The 22755-nt window shown below is 39.6% G+C and overlaps 1 protein-coding gene across 1 annotated transcript; it reads left to right on the top strand.

Moving 5' to 3' along the window:
• The first annotated feature begins 2831 nt into the window (after nt 1–2831).
• On the top strand, nt 2832–19783 carry LOC143881648 (phospholipid:diacylglycerol acyltransferase 1-like). Its single transcript, XM_077384864.1, has 7 exons — nt 2832–3527; nt 5243–5465; nt 5685–5968; nt 11568–11895; nt 13205–13470; nt 15336–15828; nt 19300–19783. The coding sequence occupies exons 1-6, from the start codon at nt 3103–3105 to the stop codon at nt 15817–15819; spliced, it is 2010 nt and encodes a 669-aa protein (XP_077240979.1). The 5' UTR covers nt 2832–3102; the 3' UTR covers nt 15820–15828; nt 19300–19783.
• Nucleotides 19784–22755: the final 2972 nt, after the last annotated feature.

Raw genomic sequence — 22755 nt, 5'->3', positions numbered from 1 at the left:
GATTCGTTGAATGTGGGGGTGATACTTGCCTTAGGACAATAGATTTAGATCTATGCCTCGACTCAACACATAAGATCTTTCCTCTTTCAAGTTTGATTCTTTCAATTATTTTTGAATTTGAATTCTAGCAATTTCTATGCTTTATTATTGTTATTTTATAATCCAAAATCTCCCTATGATTTTCTGTAACATCATCTATCGTATTTTTCTTTAATCCCTATTTATTTGGATCGACTTTAATCTCGACCCGTGTTTAGAAGTCAGATCTGAAGTTAAAGGCCCTCTAGCCACCGTAGATTGATATGACCACTCTACACTTTATCAACTACTAGCATGTTTTAATATAACTACTCTACACTTCATATTTTCTATTAAGACCACCTTATATATATATATATATATATATATATATATATATATATATATATATATATATATATATATAGAGAGAGAGAGAGAGAGAGAGAGAGAGAGAGAGAGAGAGAGATAAGTGTTCCTACACGGCCGTGTAGATAAGCTTATCTACTCCTCCCTTAAAAAGTACAGTGGGCCCACTCATTGTGGATGATCCAAAGCATTCATTTGATAGGTCTTATCATAGATAGGGTGTGCCCAAAAAATCAGCACCAAAGGGTCATCCTAGCCCTTCGTTTTGTTGGGCCTTGTAGAAACAGAATGGACGCACTGTGTAAGATGCGTAAGATGCGTCCATTCTGTTTCTACAAGGCCCAACAAAACGAAGGGCTAGAATGACCCTTTGGTGCTGATTTTTTGGGCACACCCTATCTATGATAAGACCTATCAAATGAATGCTTTGGATCGTCCACAATGTGTGGGCCCACTGTACTTTTAAAAGGGAGGAGTAGATAAGCTTATCTACACGGCCGTGTAGGAACACTTATATATATATATATATATATATATATATATATATTTTTTTTTTTTTTTTTTTTTTGATGACATAGGGTATCCCCACCCGAATTTTTAGGGCAGGACTATTCGTTATGGATGCGGGAATCACCCATAAAACCACACGCATCGGGTAAGCACAGGGGGGATTCGAACTCTCGTCACTGGGGAGCACACCCATGACTTTAACCCAAAGAGCCACACCCGTATGGGTTTGGAAAAATCTTGGATATTTTGACAACCGTTAATTAGTAAAAGTACGAAGTAAATATTGCAGCACCACCAACCAAGGGAGTTTGGATGTCAATTCCAGAACATATTTGGGATGGAGTTTATGGGTGTGTTCGGCAATCATCTCTTACAGGTCTTCACTCTTCATCTTATGTCAAAAAGGGACGGTAGAATGAGATTTTGTCCATTTTTAAGCCACTTCTATTTGGTCTGCTCTTCTAGATGTATTGAAGCTCTTTGTCGTTGACCTTTGGAACGATGCCTTTCGCCACATCATAAACATAGCAGAGGGCCATACCAGTCTCAAGCATTTCTATTGGCCCCCTTTTCTTCCCCGGGCCACCCCCTTGCAGTGTTAAAAGAGTTGTCATAAATACACCAGAGGGGGTAGCCCAGGGATGAAAAGGGGTAAAATATATCACTTCCCTTTCTATTCCCTTGCAGTGTTAAAAGAGTTGTCATAAATACACCAGAGGGGGTGGCCCAGGGATGAAAAGGGGTAAAATATATCACTTCCCTTTCTATTGTGGCCATATCGAGTTGGTTTGAATAGTGGTTGATGGTCTTTGATTGGCGGGCTGTTGCTACAAGCCTCCAAGGGCGCTGCATGTGAAATGGGAACCCATCTAATAAAGGAATAAAGACAAAAGATTCGGTGGGACTTCTCTCATCGCTTTCATTGACTTCATTTAAAGCCGCCACAATAAACTACTAGCAGGTAAAGCCCATTCCTTAGCGTCATGTAGTTTTCATTTGAATAAAGTTCACCTGTTTATTAAAAGGAAAGATCATATCCCAACTCCCTTATTTTGTTAAGGACAGCCTTATAGTCTCCTGGGGATGTCAATGGTATATTGGCAACCAAGCAAGAGTTTGGCTTGTGTGGCGCCCAAACGCTACGGGGCAGTTTGGATACGTGGATTTTCGAATCCAAGTTTTTAGTTTGAAAACAATGTAAAAGAGGGTCTTGATCAAGCTGTTGCATGCTGTTCTGGCAACGTTTCTTGAATTTTAAGTGAAAGATTACTCTCTTGTTGTAAAAAAGAAGGGTGAGAAGTCATAAACAACGGCTGGCCTGCTTCTTCTCTTGTCTCTTAGCTACAGTTTTGCAGAAACCCCGGATTCTAAAATCCGTGTATCCAAACGGAAACAAAACCCCCAAGCCATCCCTGCTTTTGTGCAACCAGCCACACACTCTGGGTGTTGTTACCCACTGTTTCGGTTCTCATTACGTAGACTAAGGATCAAATAACTGAGATTGTTGTATCAATCATCACTGCTTTTAATGACTGAGATTGTCTTGAATGTTTTGGTCTACGCAGTTTGAGTTGCTTTCTGGGGGGGTCTAGTTATGTCATATCAACTCAAAAGTACAGAAATCTTGGACCTGGTCGTTTTAAGACCCCTCGAGTAAATAAACTGCAATTCTGCAAGAGGAAGAAGATGTTCTATAAATATACAGAAACGCCCTTCCTAGTGGCCTATTCGTCAATGTTTACAAATCAAAGGGCATTTCCAGTTAATTCAACCAACACGTGAAACGTCAAGCAGCCTCCCCACATCATCCCTGCCGTCAGATTAATGAACTTACCGACCATCGCATCCGTCCAAACCTCACGATACCCCACCAGATGACATTCAACCATCCACAAAACGCCACGTGTCGTTCATAGGCACAATATATCATATACCGCTCTCGTCTCATAAAACCGCCAAGCGTTACCCTGAAACGCTTCCCACAACTCCCACCAGATCCAATCCTTCCCGGCCAGAATTCTCACTTCCGTCGCCACTGCTACAAAAAAACAAGTTCTAGGGTTTGCAAACCAAAAAGAACGAAAATCTAGGGTTAGGGTTTCAAACCTCCAATCAGAATCACCTCACATGCTTATACTGTCCTCTAACATAGCATTTTAAGATCCTCTGCTGCTTTAATCTCATTAAATTACAAAAAGGGAAAAAATGTCTATGCTGAGGCGTAGAAAAGGTTCGGAAACCGATAAGAATTCGAAGGAGATTCCGAAGGAAATTGAGGGAAATGAGAAGGAAAAGACGAAGAAAAAGATACAAGAGAAGAGAAAATGGTCGTGTGTGGATAATTGTTGCTGGTTTGTCGGATGCATTTGTTCGATTTGGTGGTTTCTCCTCTTCCTCTACAACGCTATGCCTGCATCTTTCCCTCAATATGTTACGGAGGCTATTACCGGACCCTTACCTGACCCTCCTGGTGTTAAATTACAGAAAGAGGGGCTTTCCGCGAAACATCCGGTAGTTTTTGTTCCCGGAATAGTCACCGGCGGGCTCGAGTTATGGGAAGGACACCAGTGTGCTGATGGATTGTTCAGAAAGCGCCTTTGGGGCGGTACTTTTGGGGAAGTGTATAGGAGGTAATTTTACTTTCGGTTTTTCTTTTTTTTAACCATTTATGCAATCATGTAATTAGAATTATGATTATGAAGTTATGAATTTGTGATTAATGTTTTTGGTTTCTTTAATGATGGAGACATGTAGTTTTATTTGGTTAGTGGATGGGAAATCAGATCCGATCATGCACAAATAAACAGAATAGTAAAAATATTAAGGACTCAGGGGTTGACCAATTAGCTCAATTTAATTCAATCTCAGCTTTACCTATGAAAAAAATATATTAAGGCTTCACTATTATTAAGTGGAGGTGCTAGCTGGGAATACCCACGAGGTGCCAAATCTATAGAGAATTCTATTCCACACTTCCCCCTGGCCAAACTACAGTGGATAAACATATGAATTTATATAAGAAGACTTCTATGGAGAAAGATCCAGAGCCATTCTAGTTAGTTCCATAGATCTTTGTAGTTAGGAGTTAGGACTTAAGATTCACACCATAGTTACTAGGGTGGGAAACGAATTCGGGAAACGAAACTTGAAATGCTTGAAAAAAATATTAGGGGAAACGAGAAACGAGAAAACAATAGAAAATCGTACGAGAAATGTCTTAGGAAACACATTAGAAGCGTTTCAGAAACGATAGAAAAAACACACATGAAACACAATGAAAACACGAAATGTGTGGTTTTGTAGATTTAAATTTTGTTAATTTAAATTTTCTATTTGAATTTTTCTTACAATATATGCTATTGTTTTCTTTTTAATATCTATTCCACAATTTTTGATGTGTTTTTTCCAAAATGATTTTCGTAAGTTCCACATATGTTTCCTACACGTTTCACATGCGTTTTTTAGGAGTGTTGCATACGTTTATCATGCGTTTCACACATGATTTACATAAATTTCTCATATGTTCTTATGCATTTCGGAAACATTTCTCCAAATTTTTATCATATTTCGGAAACGTTTCTAAAACGCGTTTCCCACTTTTTAGGGGAAACGAGTTTCCCACCTACGAGAAACACGTTTTAGAGGAAATGGGTTTCCCACCCACCCAAGGAGTTTCCGGCAACTATGATTCACACCACAAGTTAATGATACGAATATGATATGTGCCAGGGGTATAATGAAACATCCATTGGATTAAATGTGGTTTCTGAAGAAACTAAATCTACCCCTTACCTTCCAACTGCTTTATGACCATGTATTAGGTGGTGCTTCCATGATGACAGATAAAACCAGAATGAGATGCACTGATTACATTCTGTAGTGCATCTTGTCTATTCATTGAGCTGACATCAGCACATTTTACTTTCGTAAAGTCAATTCTGGATTTCCAACATTCGACTTGCATGGGGAATTATGTCACAAAGTTTAACTATAGGTTGTCCATTTGATGCAAGTAGACAAATAAATCATGACCCTTAACGTTATTGTTCAGGAAATTTTTCTTAAATGAGTTTATCTGTTATATGGCTTAGGACCTCAGATATAGCTCTATGGCTGTGCTCTTCTTTAATTTCGGATTGATCTTGCAGAGTGGAAATTTTGAACAAGTTTGCCGATTGCGATAAATTTTCGTTATGTTTCTTCTATCATGCTAAATTTCTTTTGATGTTTTAGTTTCATAGATCCATGATGCCTTTTAATCTTATTAGATCTAGTTTGGATTTCTATAGAAGAATTACTCAAAATTTTCTTTGTCGTTGTTCCTATGTTGACCTGGAATATCCAGACCTCTATGCTGGGTCGAACATATGTCCCTGGACAATGAAACTGGATTGGATCCTCCTGGTATAAGAGTTAGGCCTGTCCCAGGACTTGTGGCAGCAGATTATTTTGCTCCTGGCTATTTCGTGTGGGCAGTTCTGATTGCTAATTTGGCACGCATTGGGTACGAGGAGAAAACAATGTATATGGCAGCATATGATTGGAGAATCTCTTTTCAGAACACCGAGGTACTTCTAAAAATGTTGATTCTCTTCCCAACTTTTGAAGATTCATTCTTCTTCTTTCCCCTTTTTTTTTGGTTTGTTTTTGAAATGGCTTCTTTCCCTTAGAACATTGAAACATTTTATATTGTTGTTTCTTTTACTTCCTTGCTGCATCTGTATTACCTCCGATGGTTACCTGATTGCTAGCCCCGATTAAAAGTCTGTTCTGTTACATCTGAACAGGTCCGGGATCAAACTCTTAGCAGAATAAAAAGTAATATAGAACTTATGGTAGCTACAAATGGTGGAAAAAAGGTGGTTGTTATTCCGCATTCTATGGGAGTTTTGTACTTTTTGCATTTCATGAAGTGGGTTGAGGCACCGACGCCTGTTGGTGGTGGGGGTGGTCCGGACTGGTGTGCTAAGCATATTAAGGCAGTGATGAACATTGGTGGACCATTTTTAGGTGTTCCCAAAGCAGTTGCAGGACTTTTCTCAGCTGAGGCCAAGGATGTGGCTGTTGCCAGGTATTTACCCTTCATGCAGTGGAATTGAGTAGTTATCACATTCACTCTTTGCCTTTGTGCTTCATTTAGAATTTATGGAAACCATAAATTTGCATTATGAATAGTGTGGTTTAAACTATTGTATGTATTTTGGTTTACTTGGAAACAATGCTTGGTGAATGTTCAATAGTTCTCCACTTATAGGATGTTCTTAGTAATCTAGAAAAAAATACACTAATGATGAGTCAGGTCAACTTAGTTATTGCCGAAGAGCTTGAGATGAGACCTGATGCCAATCCCAATGTGGTTGTAGATCTCTCTCTCTCTCTCTCTCTCTCTCTCTCTCTCTCTCTCTCTCTAGTCAAGATCAGTGGATCAATTGTATTCCTTGTAATTAGTCCAAAATCTGAGCAACCTCCTTTCTCTCAAATATCTGAGGGTAACCTTTAGTTAAATCATTGAAGGTGTTGCAACTGATCCGCTTTAGAGAGTTTTAGGGTGTAGAATATTGTCATTTGCAATATGTCATGGTTATTGTCATTGGGAATATGTCATGGTTACTGAAATAATTATTATAGTATTGATGCCAGGCATGACATAAGTCATTGGTTGATCTCTAAATTGTCTCATGACTATTCCTTGATTGTGGTTACTTTGTGCTTCTCAACTCAGTTGAAAGTGTTGGAATATGTAACTTGCCTAAGGGCATTTAGGACTTTGTACATTCCTTTATGTTTTAGTATAAAGATATGAGTCAGGGGGAGATTACCCTAATTCATTCATTCCTCTCTCTCTAAACTCTCGGTTAACATGGTATCAGAGCCTTAGGGTTTTCTGATCCGTAGGGTTCTCTATCAGCCTCCATCTTCTCTGGCACCCCCCTCCCCTCCTGCCGCGAAACCCTAAACCCAACTTCGGCCGAAGTTTCATCCGAGTCACAGGAGTCGTTCCCTCTGAGTCGAAGGTAGCAGGCCCTCCCTCCCACCATCTTCTCCTTCCTTGCGCATAACTCCTGGTCCACCCCCTTGCAGCAACCCCACCCCCATTTTCTACCCACGACGGGATTTGTATTTCCAGCAATGAGGATTTGCGCCCCCTCAAAATTTTCCAGGAAAATATTTTCTTCCCAGCTTGGAAAACTTTTTCCAGGATCGAGGATTTGCACCCCAAAAATTTTCTCCCATGGTCGGAAAACTTTTTCCAGGATCGAGGATTTGCACCCCCCCTCCCAAAATCACTTTCCTTGAAGTAAGTTTCTAGGGCTACGTTTCGCCTCGCCGTCGAATTTTTTTTTTCCAGCCCTCAATTCCTAGGTTTGCCGGTAAGCCTCACACCCCAAGTTTTTCAACCCACATCATTTTTCCTCCTCTTCCTTTCATCCCTTGGTAAACTGTACCACTCTTTTCTCCCTGTTATTATGTGTTAGATCTTCATCTCCTATCCTACTTTGATTCTTGTTTGTCTTTGCGGCTCCCCTCTTGTCAAGCTCCGTCGATGCCCGTCATTCTTGGAGCCGCGTCTAGCTTTCTTGGCTTATCCTAGTTTGCCCACCTAACCGTTATCTCCTGTTATTCGTCTTGGTTTGGATTGTCTGTTTCTTTCTTGTTGTTATGGAGGAGGTGCTTGACAATCCTTCCACAGAAGTGGCTCCTGGTGTTCATCCGACACCCTCTTTGGCGTCTTCTTCGTCATCATCTCTCTCTTTGGATGGATCATTCCCACAGATCACTACTGTTGAGTTGGATGGGGCAAACTACGTTACTTGGAAAGCAGCCGTCGAGAAGTATCTTATTACCCGTGGGAAAGCCCACGTCATTCGTCGTGATCCTTCTCCTACGACGAATCTCACCTTTGATCGATGGGAACAGGAGGATGCTCTTGTTTGTACCCTTCTGTGGCAGAGTATGGCCCCTCACGTCTCTGGGCCCTTGATGCTTATGCCTACTGCTAAATGGATATGGGATCAGGTTACTCTTCTTTACTCTGGCGTGGCAAACATTAGTCGGATCTGCTCTACCTATTCTGAGTGGGCGTTTCCGCCGTGGTGATCTTCCTCTTCCCACCCATTACAGCCAATTCGTTGGCCTCTGTCAGCAGCTTGGTGTTTACATGCCGCTTACCACGGATCTCACAGAGGCTGCCCGTCAGAGGGATCAGATCCGTGTTGTGCAGTACCTTGAGAGTTTGGGTCCAGAGTACATGCATCTTCGTCAGCAGATTATCGGTTCTGGCGCTATTCCTTCCCTTACCGAGGTTTACTCCAGCGTCCAACAGTGCTCTCCTGGTGATCCAGTGATATCTGTCCCTATTGATGGTTCTGCTCTCGCGACCTATAATGGCAGTACTCGCCCGCCTCGTGGTGGGGCCTCCTTTGGTCGTGGCTGTGGCCGTGCCGGCCGTGGTGGTGGTCGTTCTGGTGGTGGCCGTGGCCGTTCTTTTTGCACTCACTGTCAGCGCGAGGGACATTATATTGACCATTGCTATACCCTGCATCCCGAGCTTCGTTAGGCAGGCTCGGCTCACATGGGTGCTACTACTGCTTCAACTTCATATTGCGCTCCCTCTGCTTCTGTTCCTGCACCAGCTGATTCCACCTATACATTATCCCTGCCGATTATGAGGAGTTCCAGCGTCTGCGGCTCAGTTCTCGTCCTCCCTCTGCAGGTTTTGCCCAGCCAGGTAGTTCACCCACTACCCTTCTATCTAGCTCAGGGTCATGGATCATTGACTCTGGCGCATCCAATCACCTGACTGGTAACTCTTCTCAGCTTCATTCTTTTCGCTCTTTCTCGTCTCCCTCTCAGTCTATCATCTTTGCTGATGGGTCCACTACACCTATCACTGGTGTTGGTCATATCTCCCCTCATCCTGCTCTTACCGTATCTTCTGTTTTATGTGTACAAAAATCACCATTTAGTTTACTTTCAGTTAGCCAAATTACTAAATCTCTTCACTGTTCTGTCTCATTTTTTCCATCTTACTGTTTGTTTCAGGATCTCTCGACTGGGAAGACGATTGGAACGGGTCGTGAGGTAGATGGACTCTGTCGTCTTGACTGCCGGTCGCCTAGTGTCTTACATAGCTCTGTGGATACATTTCTGTGGCATTGTCGCCTGGGGCATCCTTCACTTCAGCGGTTGCAACAGACTTCTCTGGTTCCCAGACCTTTTTCTAGTTTTCAGTGCGAGTCCTGTGAACTCAGGAAGCACCGTCATGTGTCGTTTTCGTCCCGGATCATTAGTCGAGTGTCTAGTCCATTTGAATTAGTCCATTCTGATGTATGGGGACCCTCTAGGGTCGCGTCTAGTATTGGCTTTCGGTATTTTATTGTGTTTATTGATGACTTATCACGCATGACCTGGTTATATTTATTGAAGAGTCGATCTGACGTGTTCTTTGCTTTTCGCACATTTCATTCTGAAATTAAGAATAAATATAATTGCAATATTAAATGTCTTCGTACTGACAATGCTAGAGAATACTTTTCTGATACTAATGGCTTTCAATCCTATCTCTCCCAACATGGGATTTTACATCAGTCTTCATGTGCGTACACCTCTCAACAGAATGGTGTTGCTGAGAGGAAACTTCGTTATTTGCTTGAAGTAGGTCGTACTCTTCTTTTTCAGATGAGTGTTCCTAAGGCATACTGGAGTGATGCCCTTCTCACGGCGTTTTTCTTAGCAAATCGCCTTCCTTCCTCCGTCTTAGAGGGTGCATCTTCTTTCGAGATTTTATCTCCTGGTAAGGAACAGTTTCCTCTGACACCTCGTGTATTTGGATGCGTTTGTTTTGTTCATCACCTTGGACCTGGCCGTGACAAACTCGATCCCCGGTCTGAGCGTTGTGTCTTTCTGGGGTATTCCCGTATGCAGAAAGGCTATCGTTGCTATAGCCCTCGTTTGCGTCGCTGGTTTGTCTCAGCCGATGTTACGTTCTTTGAGTCTGAGGCATTCTTCCAACATGGCGCGGCATCTTTCACCCCTTCTCTCGAGTCCGAGGTCTCGCTTCCCTTACTAGATCTACCTGCTTCTCTTCCGTCATCTCCTATTTCCGTGCGGCCAGCTTCTGCAGCTTCTACTTCTTCTGCCACGTTGGAGAAGCCAGCTCCACCTAAAATTACACAGCAGTATCAGCGGCGAGTGGCTTGATTGCAAGGAGGAGGGCCTCACAGCTTATCCCATTTGGTTGTTGGCATAATTAAGATTACCACCGGTCATGGTGTTGTTAGGGAAGTTTTTTTTTTCTTTTCACATTAGGAGTCCTAAGATTATATATATTTTTGAATGGTAAACACATTTAATAAAAAGGAAAATGCCTAGGGCTAGTTGTTTGACATGCATCAGTTGAGCATTTGTTATGTATATTGCTGATTGATACAAACATGGCACTCCTGTTGATATTGTTTGTTCACCTTGTCTCATTGTATCCTTGGAATAATGGTTCAGTTGATACATGAAGTTTAAATTCCTTTTGCTCAAGTTTATGCATGCAGTGAATGACGTCTGCTTGTTTTTATGCCATTCTGGTGTTCTGGCATAAGACTTCATGTATACTGTTGTAACTTGACATTGCACGGGTTACTGTTTTTGTTTTTAATGCATGTAATATATGCTTATTCTGCAATTTGGCCTTTTTCTATTCACCTATTGCTTCTAAGCACTGCTGTAGGACCTATTTGGACCAAATTAGGTGTTCTACTTTGCTTGCTACATTCGCAAGGATTTTGGACCACTTGTTGACCATGTCCTAGGTTTTCACCGGGCATTTTTTCATTCGAAATGTATGATCAAGCCTTCTTTTTTTTTGAATGGTTGTATGATCAAGTCTTATCACTAACAATGTGAAAAAAAGGATTTCTTTAAAAGTAGGACAATAACCTCTCTTCATCTCCAGCATGAGAAGTTTGAACTACTTTAACTTGTAAATGGCCATAATGTTTGAGTAATTTAAGTATTTATTTTTGTATGAATTTTGATGTATTACACTTTGGTTTATTGTTAATTCTCCAAAGGTATCAATTTAGAGTTGCATCTTCTAGTCTGGAATGGTGCTTCATTCATTGACTGAACTGTGTACATAAGTCAATTCCGTGTGCATTTCAATTGGTTGCTTAAGATCCTACTGTTTTTTTTTTGAAATGTGCTTAAGTTCCTACTTGTCGAGTGGAACCTTTTTAGTTCAATCAAAAAATTGATTTTTGCAGTTTTAAAACTAGTGCAAAGCTGTCCATTGCATCAAAAGTGTTATATAAATTTGGAAATATCTGAAACTATGGTATGGATTCTTCTGTTTCTTTTCCTTGGACATGTTTTTTCCTAGTCATTTCAAGGGTTACTTGATTTAATTGATAGCATCACTGCTTAGATATTTTACGATGTATCCTACTTACCAATTTTCACAGTTCATCTGTATTTATAGAGATGTGGAAAAATGATTTCCTTCAATATTTTTTCTGCTCTTTCTTTCCCTAAAAGTATGTACTATTCACACCTTAGATGTTTCCAACCATTTTCTTCTCACCTGCTTCACCTATAAAAGCACCTCACTTCTTTTGTTCGAAATATGTATTTCCATTCACTCGTTTCAAATTCTTGACGTGATTGCTTCCCTCATGCAGGGGAATTGCACCTGGTGTTTTGGATTCTGATTTATTTGGTCTTCAAACTTTGCAACACGTAATGCGTATGACGCGTACATGGGATTCAACCATGTCAATGATACCAAAAGGTGGGGAAACTATTTGGGGTGGCCTAGACTGGTCACCCGAAGAAGGCTATGACTGTAGCCCTAAGAAGCAGAAAAACAATGACACTTACGCTGCAGCCAACAACGGGGCAGAGCAAGTGGATTCTCAATCAAACAAAGTCAATTACGGAAGGATGGTATCTTTTGGAAAAGATGCCTCAGTGGCACATTCATCCAATATTGAGAGGATAGATTTTAGGGTAATTTTCTTGTTTTCAATATGGCATACTTAGTTCACATGAACTAGTCAAGTTACCTCTCGGGTACAGATTTTTTATATTAAAAGTTTACATCTTTGACAGCATTTGAAGTGCTGGTTTCATCCTGCCTTTTAAATTACTAGGGTTCAAAACAAATATGTTCTTAATAAATGAAGTTCATGTGTTTCGGTGCATTCTTCATGCGAACTTTTAGAAGTGTCAAAGTGGTTATCGATATATAGCCATTACAGTCGTATGTGGGACTTTGTAGGGATTTATTTTTTCATATTTTTCACAAAAATGAACTTTCCGGTGTTTGGTAAACTTATTTTCCATCCACTTTTTTTCCCAAAATCGGAAAATTTCCTTGTTTTCAAGGAAAATTGCGAACCTACTAGACCCTGTAATTTTATTTTCCATGGAATATTTTTCATAGAAAATATTTTTTCCATATTTTTTTTTCCTTAGATCCAAATATCCCCTAAAGGTTAATTGCTGAAATTTTCTGCTATACTTCAACTTAATTGATTCTAGATTTGAAGTATCTTGTCGATGTCTATAGTCAAGAGCTACCCATTGACTCTTGATTTTTTTATTTCTGTTATAAGTTGTATCATAAATTAGTATAATAACGTCAATCGTAGTCTTACCTTTAGAAAAAAAAAAACGTTAATCGTAGATTTGTTCTACATCAGCCATGAACCAAGCTTTGGTCAGAAGGTGAATAGGCCCAACAACTCTGGTTTGATTGCCAGGTAAAATAAGCCTGACCCCAACGATATATTCCCAAAATTCTCGATTCCAGCTCAAAGCATGCTAGTTCTAGTTAGACCTCCGAACCAATATTCTGTATGGTGCGCATAATATTGTGAAAATATTCTGTATGGTGCGCATACTATTGTGCTCTCATGCCCCGCTATAGTTTTTGATTCACTTCTCTTTGGCCGAATTCATGATGGTTTCATCAGGTCTTACTTGTTCATTAGGAAACAAAAACTGAATCCATATGAATCCACTGTACAGTATGCTTATAGTAGGACATGTTCCATATTAGAACTTTATTAGTTGGGATTTGCTAGCATCCATTGCAAAAGGCATTTTGCGGATGGTCTGTTGCATGTGAGAGCAGCCACACAGGCACACTTTTCAGCAGATTTTGTCTTCTTTCACGAGGTGGCTGCTCTCACAAGCAACAGACCATTCTTGGTATGCCTTTTGCGACTGATGCTTGCAAATCCCTTATTAATTACTGTTTGTTTCAACTGTTCAAGTTTTAGTTCTAGATGCTAAAGTGTTTATTATTATGCAGGATGCTGTTAAAGGCAATAACCTTGCCAAGTCAAATGTGTCCTGCCGTGATGTATGGACAGAGTACCATGAAATGGGCGGGGTTGGTGTCAAAGCAGTTGCAGACTACAAAGTTTTCACGGCTGGATCACTTCTTGATCTGTTCCAGTTTGTTGCTCCAAAGATGATGCAGCGTGGAGGTGCCCATTTTTCATATGGGATTGCTGACGATTTGGATGACCCGGAATATGAGCACTTCAAATATTGGTCAAACCCCTTAGAAACAAAGTGAGAGTCTATACCTTCCTCTTCGCTAATCGATGTTTGTTGATTCTAACCAGTTAATCATTAGAAATGATGCCTTTTTTAGAAGACTTGATTAGAAACAGCCTTGATCCCATGGTTATGAATAGCATACACGAGCGCGCACATACACACACACACACCCTCCATTGTGTGACATCTTCACCCCTAAAGATGTTTAACACAATCATTTAGGAAAATTTCATCGGGTCTGCCTCTTTCATACATAAAATAATGTAAATTATTTTCATAGTACTTCCATACTGTTTCATTTTCTTCTTCAGCTTTGCCATAAAATTGAATTTTGTTTTCATTATCTGCATGTTAATGAGGTAAACATAGCTCTATATGGATTATGTGTAAGACTCTAAGTCATGAAGCTAGGGCTGGCTAAAATGAGGCCAAAAGTCGTTTAAAAGTCAGCTCATAGTAAAACCTAGGGTTTTCTTAATGTGCTTTTCTGCTGCTTAAATCTGTGAAGCCATAGTTGTGTTAGAAAGTGGAAAAATACCTCTTCTGACACCTATGAGAGCGATTGTAAGGCTTAACTTGTTGAACTAGTGCTTAAATATCAGGTTCTGTGCACAGCAACCTATGAAGTGCTAAGAGGAAACTATTAAATTCGTAATTGGTAAAACATAACCCCCCTTATATTCTATCATGGGGAATGACACGAAGATGTCAACAAATCATATTTATTAAGATTGAAGACGTAAATTTCCAACATATTTATAAGTAAACGGAGGAGATGACATCGAGTTTGGGCTGTTGAATTGTGCTAGTCACGAGTGTATGGGTCACATTGGATGCTCTTATCCTCTAAATATATCATTCCACCTATATAGTTATGTTTGTTCAAAAAATATTTGTCTATTAATGTTAGCATAATATGCCCTCAGAAGCCAACTTTTGGTTTCAGTCTTCATGTATCATCACTTTTCATAAATAGAGCTTTCTATGTTTAGCATCAGCGTCATGATTTATGGGTATTTTCACTATAATTTAATTCCTTAGGTAACACTGTAGGAACACCATGGTGGGTCAGAACAGTTTTTTTTTTGAATGGTGATTATATTAATAAAAGGGCCGGAGCCCATAAAAAATCATAAAAGTAATAGATACAACATGAGAATAGAGTAATCAAGGAGGGAGAAAGTCAAACAATTGAATGCTATCCCTAAAGACCCCATCCTTGGCTAATTTGTCTGCCACACCATTAACATATCTTCTTACATGGTATGCCAGGGCACTAGACTCGCCAATGATATCTTGAATCTCATCAAACCACCTAGCAAATCTCCAAGGAAGGGAATGCATTTTATTGAACCAGCTGATAGTTTGATACCATGGTGGGTCAGAATGATATTGCTTATGTCCATGAATTTGGAAAGGTTTTCCATTTTGTTATCCGCGCTTATAATTATGATCATGTAAAAAGATAAGGTGATGAATTTTCCAAAACCTGTGACTGTTCAATTTTCTGCAACATGCTGTGTACTAATTAATTTTAGAATGTTTATTTAATTTTCGGCATTGGAAAATGCTCAACTTAGTTGATCAAATGAGTGGAAGATTTATGAAATCAAAGGTGGAGAATGTTAAATATGGTTGTAGTTTTATAAAACCTAGAATGTACCTACTCCATGTTTTAGGCACCAATATCCTTGTCTGCTGCTTGTTTGCTCAGGTTTGGCCTATTATTCTTTTCTGGCTTGGCTCCCAGTTTCAATTGCTATCGCTGTAGTGATGCCACTTGCTTTGGCGGTCTGTCAAAAGTCAAAAGTGACATCCAATCTTAGAAGGACAGGTTTTCCATTGCTGGTTCTTAATCTGCTGTAATGTTTATCCAGGTTGCCAAATGCTCCGGGGATGGAGATCTATTCTATGTACGGAGTTGGCATACCCACCGAAAGGTCATATGTTTACAAAGTATCTTCCTCAGTTGAATGCTACATTCCGTTTCAGATTGATACCTCCGCTGAGGGTGGAAGTGGAGGAAGCTGTTTGCAAGGTGGAGTTTTCTCAGTCAATGGGGATGAGACTGTGCCTGTTTTAAGTGCTGGCTTTATGTGTGCAAAAGCTTGGCGTGGAAAAACTCGGTTTAATCCTTCGGGCATCCGGACTTACATTAGGGAGTATGATCATGCCCCTCCAGCTAATCTTTTGGAAGGACGGGGCACACAAAGTGGTGCTCATGTTGATATTATGGGGAATTTTGCATTGATTGAAGATATTATAAGAGTTGCTGCAGGAGCCACAGGAGAAGAGTTGGGAGGTGATCAAGTTCATTCCGATATCTTCAAGTGGTCTGAAAAGATCAATTTAAAGCTCTAGTGGCATCCGGTAATCTCCAAAACTTGTTGATTTAATGCATATTGAAACAAAAATTGATATATGCTTGTCTAAAAGAGTTTATCATACCTTATTACCTTTCCTTATCTTAAAGTGAACATAAAATCTCAGATTTTCCAGTTGTACATTCAGATTGTTTTCATTTGGTTATTTTGCAGACTCCTTATAATTATCAGATAATAATGCTGTTTTTTTTTAAAATTTAGAGCTGATATATGTCGGTGAAATGTGGGTCAATTTGATGGCAGAAATTGGAAATTGGTTGCTGATTTTGTTGTTTTATGTTTCTGGTGGTGGGATATATTCCCGTCTTCTCACTAAAAATATGCACATTAACATGAATATGATGTCCCTAATTAACTTCATGATATGGGTCCCATTCTCCCAACTTAGGAATTTATTTTCAATTATCCCAAAAAGGCAGGGATATACTAGTCATTCCTAATTTTCTTGGATGAGTTTATTTTTAATCTCCCTACACATCATGAACTTTTCTAGTTGCATTGCACTTCTGTTTTCTTTGGCTATAAGAAGCTCTCCTATTTTCAATGCATCCTATTTTCAATGCATGCAATTGTTAAATCCAAAGGAGGAATTCTTAAGTGATTGTCGGAGCAATCGTGTTGTGCTGTAACTATTTAGAATTGACTGATGAACTAGTGTCCGCCATGCATTTTTCTTTCATAGATTTTATTATGTCTAGATTATATCACGCCATACCCCTTTAGGTCCAGATTTCCATCCTTTTGACTATTTTTACACATGCTATTCTGAGAGACCCAATGATGGTTATATCCCCACCACAAATTAGAGAAAATGGTTTCAATTCTCTTCATAACAGTTTGAGGTGGGTTGAGGATTGATAACATAGAGATAGGCGTATTGGCTAACACATGATTAATAAGGGTGAGTTTACCTCCAATAGATAAAAGTTTACTTTTCCAGCCCTCCACCTTCTTTTGAATTCTTTCATTAATATTATTAGGGAAATGATATCAACAAAACCATGTTTTGATATATGCGCTCACCTATCTTGTCTTCTACTCTTTAAAGAGCTCTCAAAAGGTCATTACGGTTCCCAAGAAACTCTTACAAGCCAATTAAAAAAGAAAAAAACAACCTAGAGTGCGCCCATAACAAAAAGTTGGTGTGCTGATATCATTTCCCTATTTTTTTTTGAAAGGTAACGACCAATTTATTCCAAGAGAAACAAAAGTACAAGGGGACCGGGAGTCCCCCAACCGGCCTGGCTATAAGCCATTACAGATAATTAGAACATCAGTCAACAAAGGAAATCACATTTCAATCCGCCCCATCTCATGCCGCTCCTCAACGAGCGTGCTTTCGCGATCAACACCAGCCTTAGCCAAATCATCAGCCAATCAATTGGTTGATCTTCTCATGTGGGTAATCAGCGGAAGAATAATGGTTACCAGGTCCCTGAATCTTGTGAGCCAGTCTCCATGGCCTACAAATACGATTAGAAGCCCAAGCCACAGTATTCGCCGAATCCCCTTCTACAATGAGAGGGCCAAGGTTATGCTTCTCATACCACCTCAGCCCAAACAAAAGCACAGACACCTCAGCTTCGTTGCCACCGCAAACACCCGCCGGGCCGGAGAATTTCATAATAACATTACCCATATGGTTGAGAACCACACCACCAATACCAGCACATCCCGGATTACCCCGAGAGCTACCGTCGAAATTAAGCTTGAACCACCCAACCGGCGGAGGTGCCCATTTTGGAGCAATACGATCATGGACACGCCTTTCGTTAATGACCAATTCCGAGTGTCGAAGTATGTCACCAACGGAGTATGGAATACCTCCTTTAGCCTTTGACCATTTGATGATAGGGAGTTTGATATCAAGATCCGTATAGGATCCTCCACGCTGTTTCCCATCGAAAATTCGATTATTCCATTCAGCCCATACATGCCAAACAACCGCGCAGGGTATAGACAACCACAAATTGTATCCCAGGCTGCCAACGAAGGCCCCACACCAGTCAAGTATGACTAGTTTCCCAAGTATGACTAGTATCCTATGACTAGTATCCCAGGCTGATATCATTTCCCTATTATTATTGTTGAAATAACTAGTTTTTAGTCTACCATTATAGATAGGAGCCCCTAAGTAATTGAAGGGAAGGTTCCTTGAGCTAAATCCTATAATGCTTTTAATGATATTTTTCCTAGTATTTAACATTTTGTTTGAGACTATGAAGCAACTATTATCTTTATCAACTTTCTGACTTGAATCTTTTTCTTATTGGCCAATAATCTTCATAATGATATTGACGGAAGATTTGGTTCCATTAGTATAGATCATAACGCCATTCGTGAAAAGGGTACGAGTTATAGGAATATTTGTTCTACTCGTGTGATAATAATTTATTTTACATGATTTGAAGGCTTTTTGAATGATTCTACTAAGAACTTCTTCAGGTATGATGAACAAATAAGGGGAGATAGGATCTCCCTGTCTTAGACATCTAGAGGAGTTAAAGTAATCTTTAGGTTCACCATTTATAGCATTGAAAACCAGCAACTCTGTATCATTCTCGGAAATGATAAATTCGCCCCCTTTCTTTTCATGGGACAGCCAGCTCCGGTGTACGTGGCAATGAGACCCGTTGAATCCTTCTCACGTGAAGTACATCAGCCCCTCTGCAGTTGTAGATACACTGGAGCTGGCTGTCCCAAGTAAAAAAAAAAAGTGGCGGATATATCACTTCCCTAATTTTTATTAAGTTGATAGAGTTGGGGTTAAAGCCAAATTTTTCCATGACTGTAAAATACTAGTTTATTCTGTCATAGGCTTTTTCCATATCTAATTTAAGGATTACATTTCCACCCCTAACTTTATGATTTATGCTTTGAGTAAGTTCTTGAGCAATATAAATACTGTCTAAATGCTTCTGTTCTGAGCAAAAGCTCCTTGCTCTCCCTATGTAAATGAGCCCATAAATTGATTTGGCTAATCATCTAGTATTGGAAAGCAAGGTCCCTTTTTGTTCTTGATTATATTCACGCGGTTCTTCTTCCATTGACAAGTGAATCTTGTTATACCGGATCTCTTTAATCCATGTGGGTCATGCTTCTAGGTGTAGTATTTTTTAGTCGACCAAAAAAAATAAAAAATAAAAAAAATCTAACAACCATACTGTTCTATGCTATTGCTTTCCAACCAATTTGATTTAACATGTGATCTGGATTCCTTCTTCCCTACCTCATGGCTGATAGTTTCTCGCCCTTAACTAAGAGGATTCTGGTAATTCAACACAAGCCTCAAAATGAAGAATTACAAGTAGAGCTGTAGTGTTTTTTGAGACTCGATATCCCAATGTGTACTTGCCCAGATTTTGTTGCTGTCCATGTTTTTGTTATTAGCTCCTAATTTCTGTTATCTTTGTTGCAAGTGCCACAGCTGACCTTATTTTAATCCTCTTCGCTGCAGGGATTTAATCTTTGGAGTATGTCCAACACAAGCTCTGGTAACGCCTCCCATTTTACGGGCCTTTTGAGATAGAGAAATGCTGAACCAATTGCTCTAAAGCCCCTGGTGCTCCTTGCTATCTGCTTATATTTCGTAATTTGATGAGCATGAAGACAGTATTCAAATTGCATGTAACCAGGGGTTACTGGAGTCGGGGTCACACGACATGCTCGGTCCGTCTCGTCCCACCAATTTCACTCTTTTCCTTCTCTGAAATCTGTGAATAGATCATAATTATTTTAGTACTGTGATAGTAAGTTTATTGACTTAGCTGGGTTCTTTGAACTGGAATGGTTTATTCTTTCTTATTTTGATGCTCGATATGTTATTCTTTTCTATTTGAAAAAAAATTATGTAATATGCTGACTGCATGTGGAGGATGATGTGTGGCCCAAGGTTTCTACTAAGGTCCAATTAAAAAATCAACAGTTCTTAACTCACAAAATGGGGGCATTTCTGATTGATCTTTTGACCAAAGTTTGCATCATACACAGATATTACAGCAAAACAGTTTGACAAATACTACAATAAGGAGGGAGATTCTCTCAATGTTATTATCAGATTGCTGAGTTGGAGATCCCCTCGGAGATTTTTAGAGTTCATTGATGAGATTTTTATCGCGTGGAGAGTCGGACAGTCCAATTCCACCATGTCAAGAGATCATCAAATGGAGAGGCGGATATGATTACGAGATTGGGGTCTCTAGATGATACGTACCTAGATAGATGGGTCCAACTTAGGATTTAGCAAGGCTTTTGATAGTAATGTAATTATTGGCAATATTATTAGTAGTTTTCAGATTTAATAGTACTCTTAGCATATTGGCTACTCTTAGGATGGTAAGGTATTATTTAATTAGGAAGTAGATTTGGGTAGGATTCTTATTATGTAGGAAAGTTAAGTAGGATTATGGGTTATTTGTGATCTTCTATTTCATCAATGAAATTATTCTAGAAATTGTGTTTTTGCACAAGAATGAGGACGATCCTTCCTCGAAGTGGGTCAAGAGGCTGATCTTTCCTTTGAGAAGATAATCACGTTACAAACATTAGATTTGGATTAGAGATGTGCTATCCGATCTGATTGGCATCAATTAAAGCAAAAGAAAGCCCGATGCGTCTGAGGAAAGGCCTGAGAAAAGAAAAGGCATTGGAGGAGAATTATGATGAACACTGATTCTGACTCAAAAGACACTCTCCTCGGGATCACCAAAAAGATCTTCCATCCTTTCCTCACCACTCCACTTCTCGGTTTGTCTGTCCTAACTTCACCAAAGCTGCCCTCTCTGCAAACCTGTCTCTCGTCTTTTGCCTTTCCGTACAAGCCAATCCCAACTCTCTCTCTCTCTCCATGATTTTTTTTAGGAGAGGATGAAGAGAATCCCACTTGAAAGTATGAAGAGAATCCCAGGGCCCTGCTTTTTTGTGACTTCGATGCTATGAGTCTATGACAGAGAGAGTGAAATGCGATGCACGTGAAAAGTAGCGAGTGAGTGAGACTGCATATGAACAGTGGTGGACCACTGGACCCAAAAGAATAAAAAAGGGCGACGATAAATTCGCACCCTCTGTAGGATAATTCGCACCGATTGTACTGGAGGGTATGTGCCAAACTTTAACTCTTTCTAACGTCAATTCATATTACAAGGGTGCGAATTATCCTACAGGGGGGTGTGAAATTATCATTGGCCAAAAAAAATCTCGATTCCTTCTCTGAGTTCAAAGGCCAAAGAAAAAGCATTGGAGAAGTGATGAAGACTGATTATATAACTGACTGTATTCTCGGGATCACCAAAAAAACACATTCTCGGTCCCTCCTACCTAAAATGAAAATTGCCCTGTCTGCAAAAGTTCTATCCTATGAAGCTTTCTCCCCACAAGCCAAGCCCAACAATGTCGTCATCTCTCTTTCTCATTATAATTGCCTGCCACTAGCCCCTCTTCGTTTTTAGGATCTTGAGTACAGATTTTGAGTCAAAATTGATTATTGAACTTCAAATTAAACGCAATTTTGAGTTCAATGATCAGTTTTGGACTCAAATCGGTTCCCATAAATCCTAAAAGGCCTTTGGGTTTTGTATATGGATTGTGAGTCCAAAACTTGTTATCTAGCCTCTCTACCTACTAAAGCTGGTAGAGAGAAAGTGTTTTATCAGGTTGCCAAAGTTCTTGTGCGGTTAAAATTCTAGGGAAGTGATAAATCGGCCTTTTGATTACTTGGGACACCAAGCAGCAGTATATCAACGAGTGAAGACGGGCTGATGTACTTCATGTCAAAAGGATTCAATGGGGTTGATACATTGCTACTGGGTGTCTCAAGTAATCAAAAGGGGTGCATATATCACTTCCCAAATTCTAGGGCGATGAATGAAAACTTCATTCTCGATTCTATGAGAATTTTTATGAAAGCGTTTCATTCGCTTTTCTTCCATGGAAGTTTCATTTTCCCATAATGTATCCTAATTTGATACTTCAAGGGGGTTACCTGAAATGAAAGAACAAAAATTGATTCACGAAGGTTTAATTATTGAATCACTTCCAAAAACGGACTCCTCATTCATTAGATAGAGAAAATCGCCACCCTTTTAATGTGATTTGACATAAAAAAGCGTTGAAGTGCCCCACTGTTCACGTTATGAGGGGGCAAGGGGTGAAAATATCATCTACCAAATTCTATTAGTAATTAAATATCTTCTATCCTTTCACATTTATGCTTTTAGTGGAATGATCACCGATCTTGATTATGCATGATATTATTGTGAAAATCAGACCACTTTTGTAATTGCTTCTCGCAATTAAGTTGGTGTGATTTATGCATATCCATATTTTGTTATGGGAGATGATATTTTCACCCCCTCTGCAGTACGCATTCGCCCCCTTATAAGGTGAACAGTGGGCAGCTTCAATGGTTTTTGACGTCAAATGCGTCTTTTTCTTTACCTTTTTATTTAGTTTTATTTTTAAAAATTAAAAGAAAAGTATGTAGTTTTTACTACAAGAAATGTTATAGACTATTGGTTGAATGGTTTTAATTTGGTAACTCTTAGATAGCTACATAACCCTAAAATTATGCTTTGAATTAGCACGTGGCGTAATTCAAATTCTACATAAGGGTGAACAAAATCTCAAACTCAACTCAACTCAACTCAACAAAGCCTTTGTCCCAAACTAGTTGGGATCGGCTAAATGAATAAAAATCTCAAACTAATGAAATAAAATTCATTAAATATTAAATTTTCACCCGTGCATTGACACACTGGGACTGCATAACTATACTTGGATTCCGCGACAACTGGTTTCTAGGTTAAGCAAGGATAGTGCAACGGAGAAGGGAAAGGGGGAGGGAGATAAGCTGCCTCGTAGTGGGAGTGATGAGGAAAAGAGAAAGGAAAGAGGATAATGAAATCTTAGGGCTAAG

This window comes from Tasmannia lanceolata, unplaced genomic scaffold, assembly GCF_043159265.1.
Source record: "Tasmannia lanceolata isolate RefF3 unplaced genomic scaffold, GAP_Taslan_0.1 ptg000007l, whole genome shotgun sequence".
In the NCBI taxonomy this organism is placed as follows: domain Eukaryota; kingdom Viridiplantae; phylum Streptophyta; class Magnoliopsida; order Canellales; family Winteraceae; genus Tasmannia; species Tasmannia lanceolata.
The sequence above is the reverse complement of the archived record's forward strand: the minus strand, read 5'-3'. Positions and strand labels throughout refer to the sequence as shown.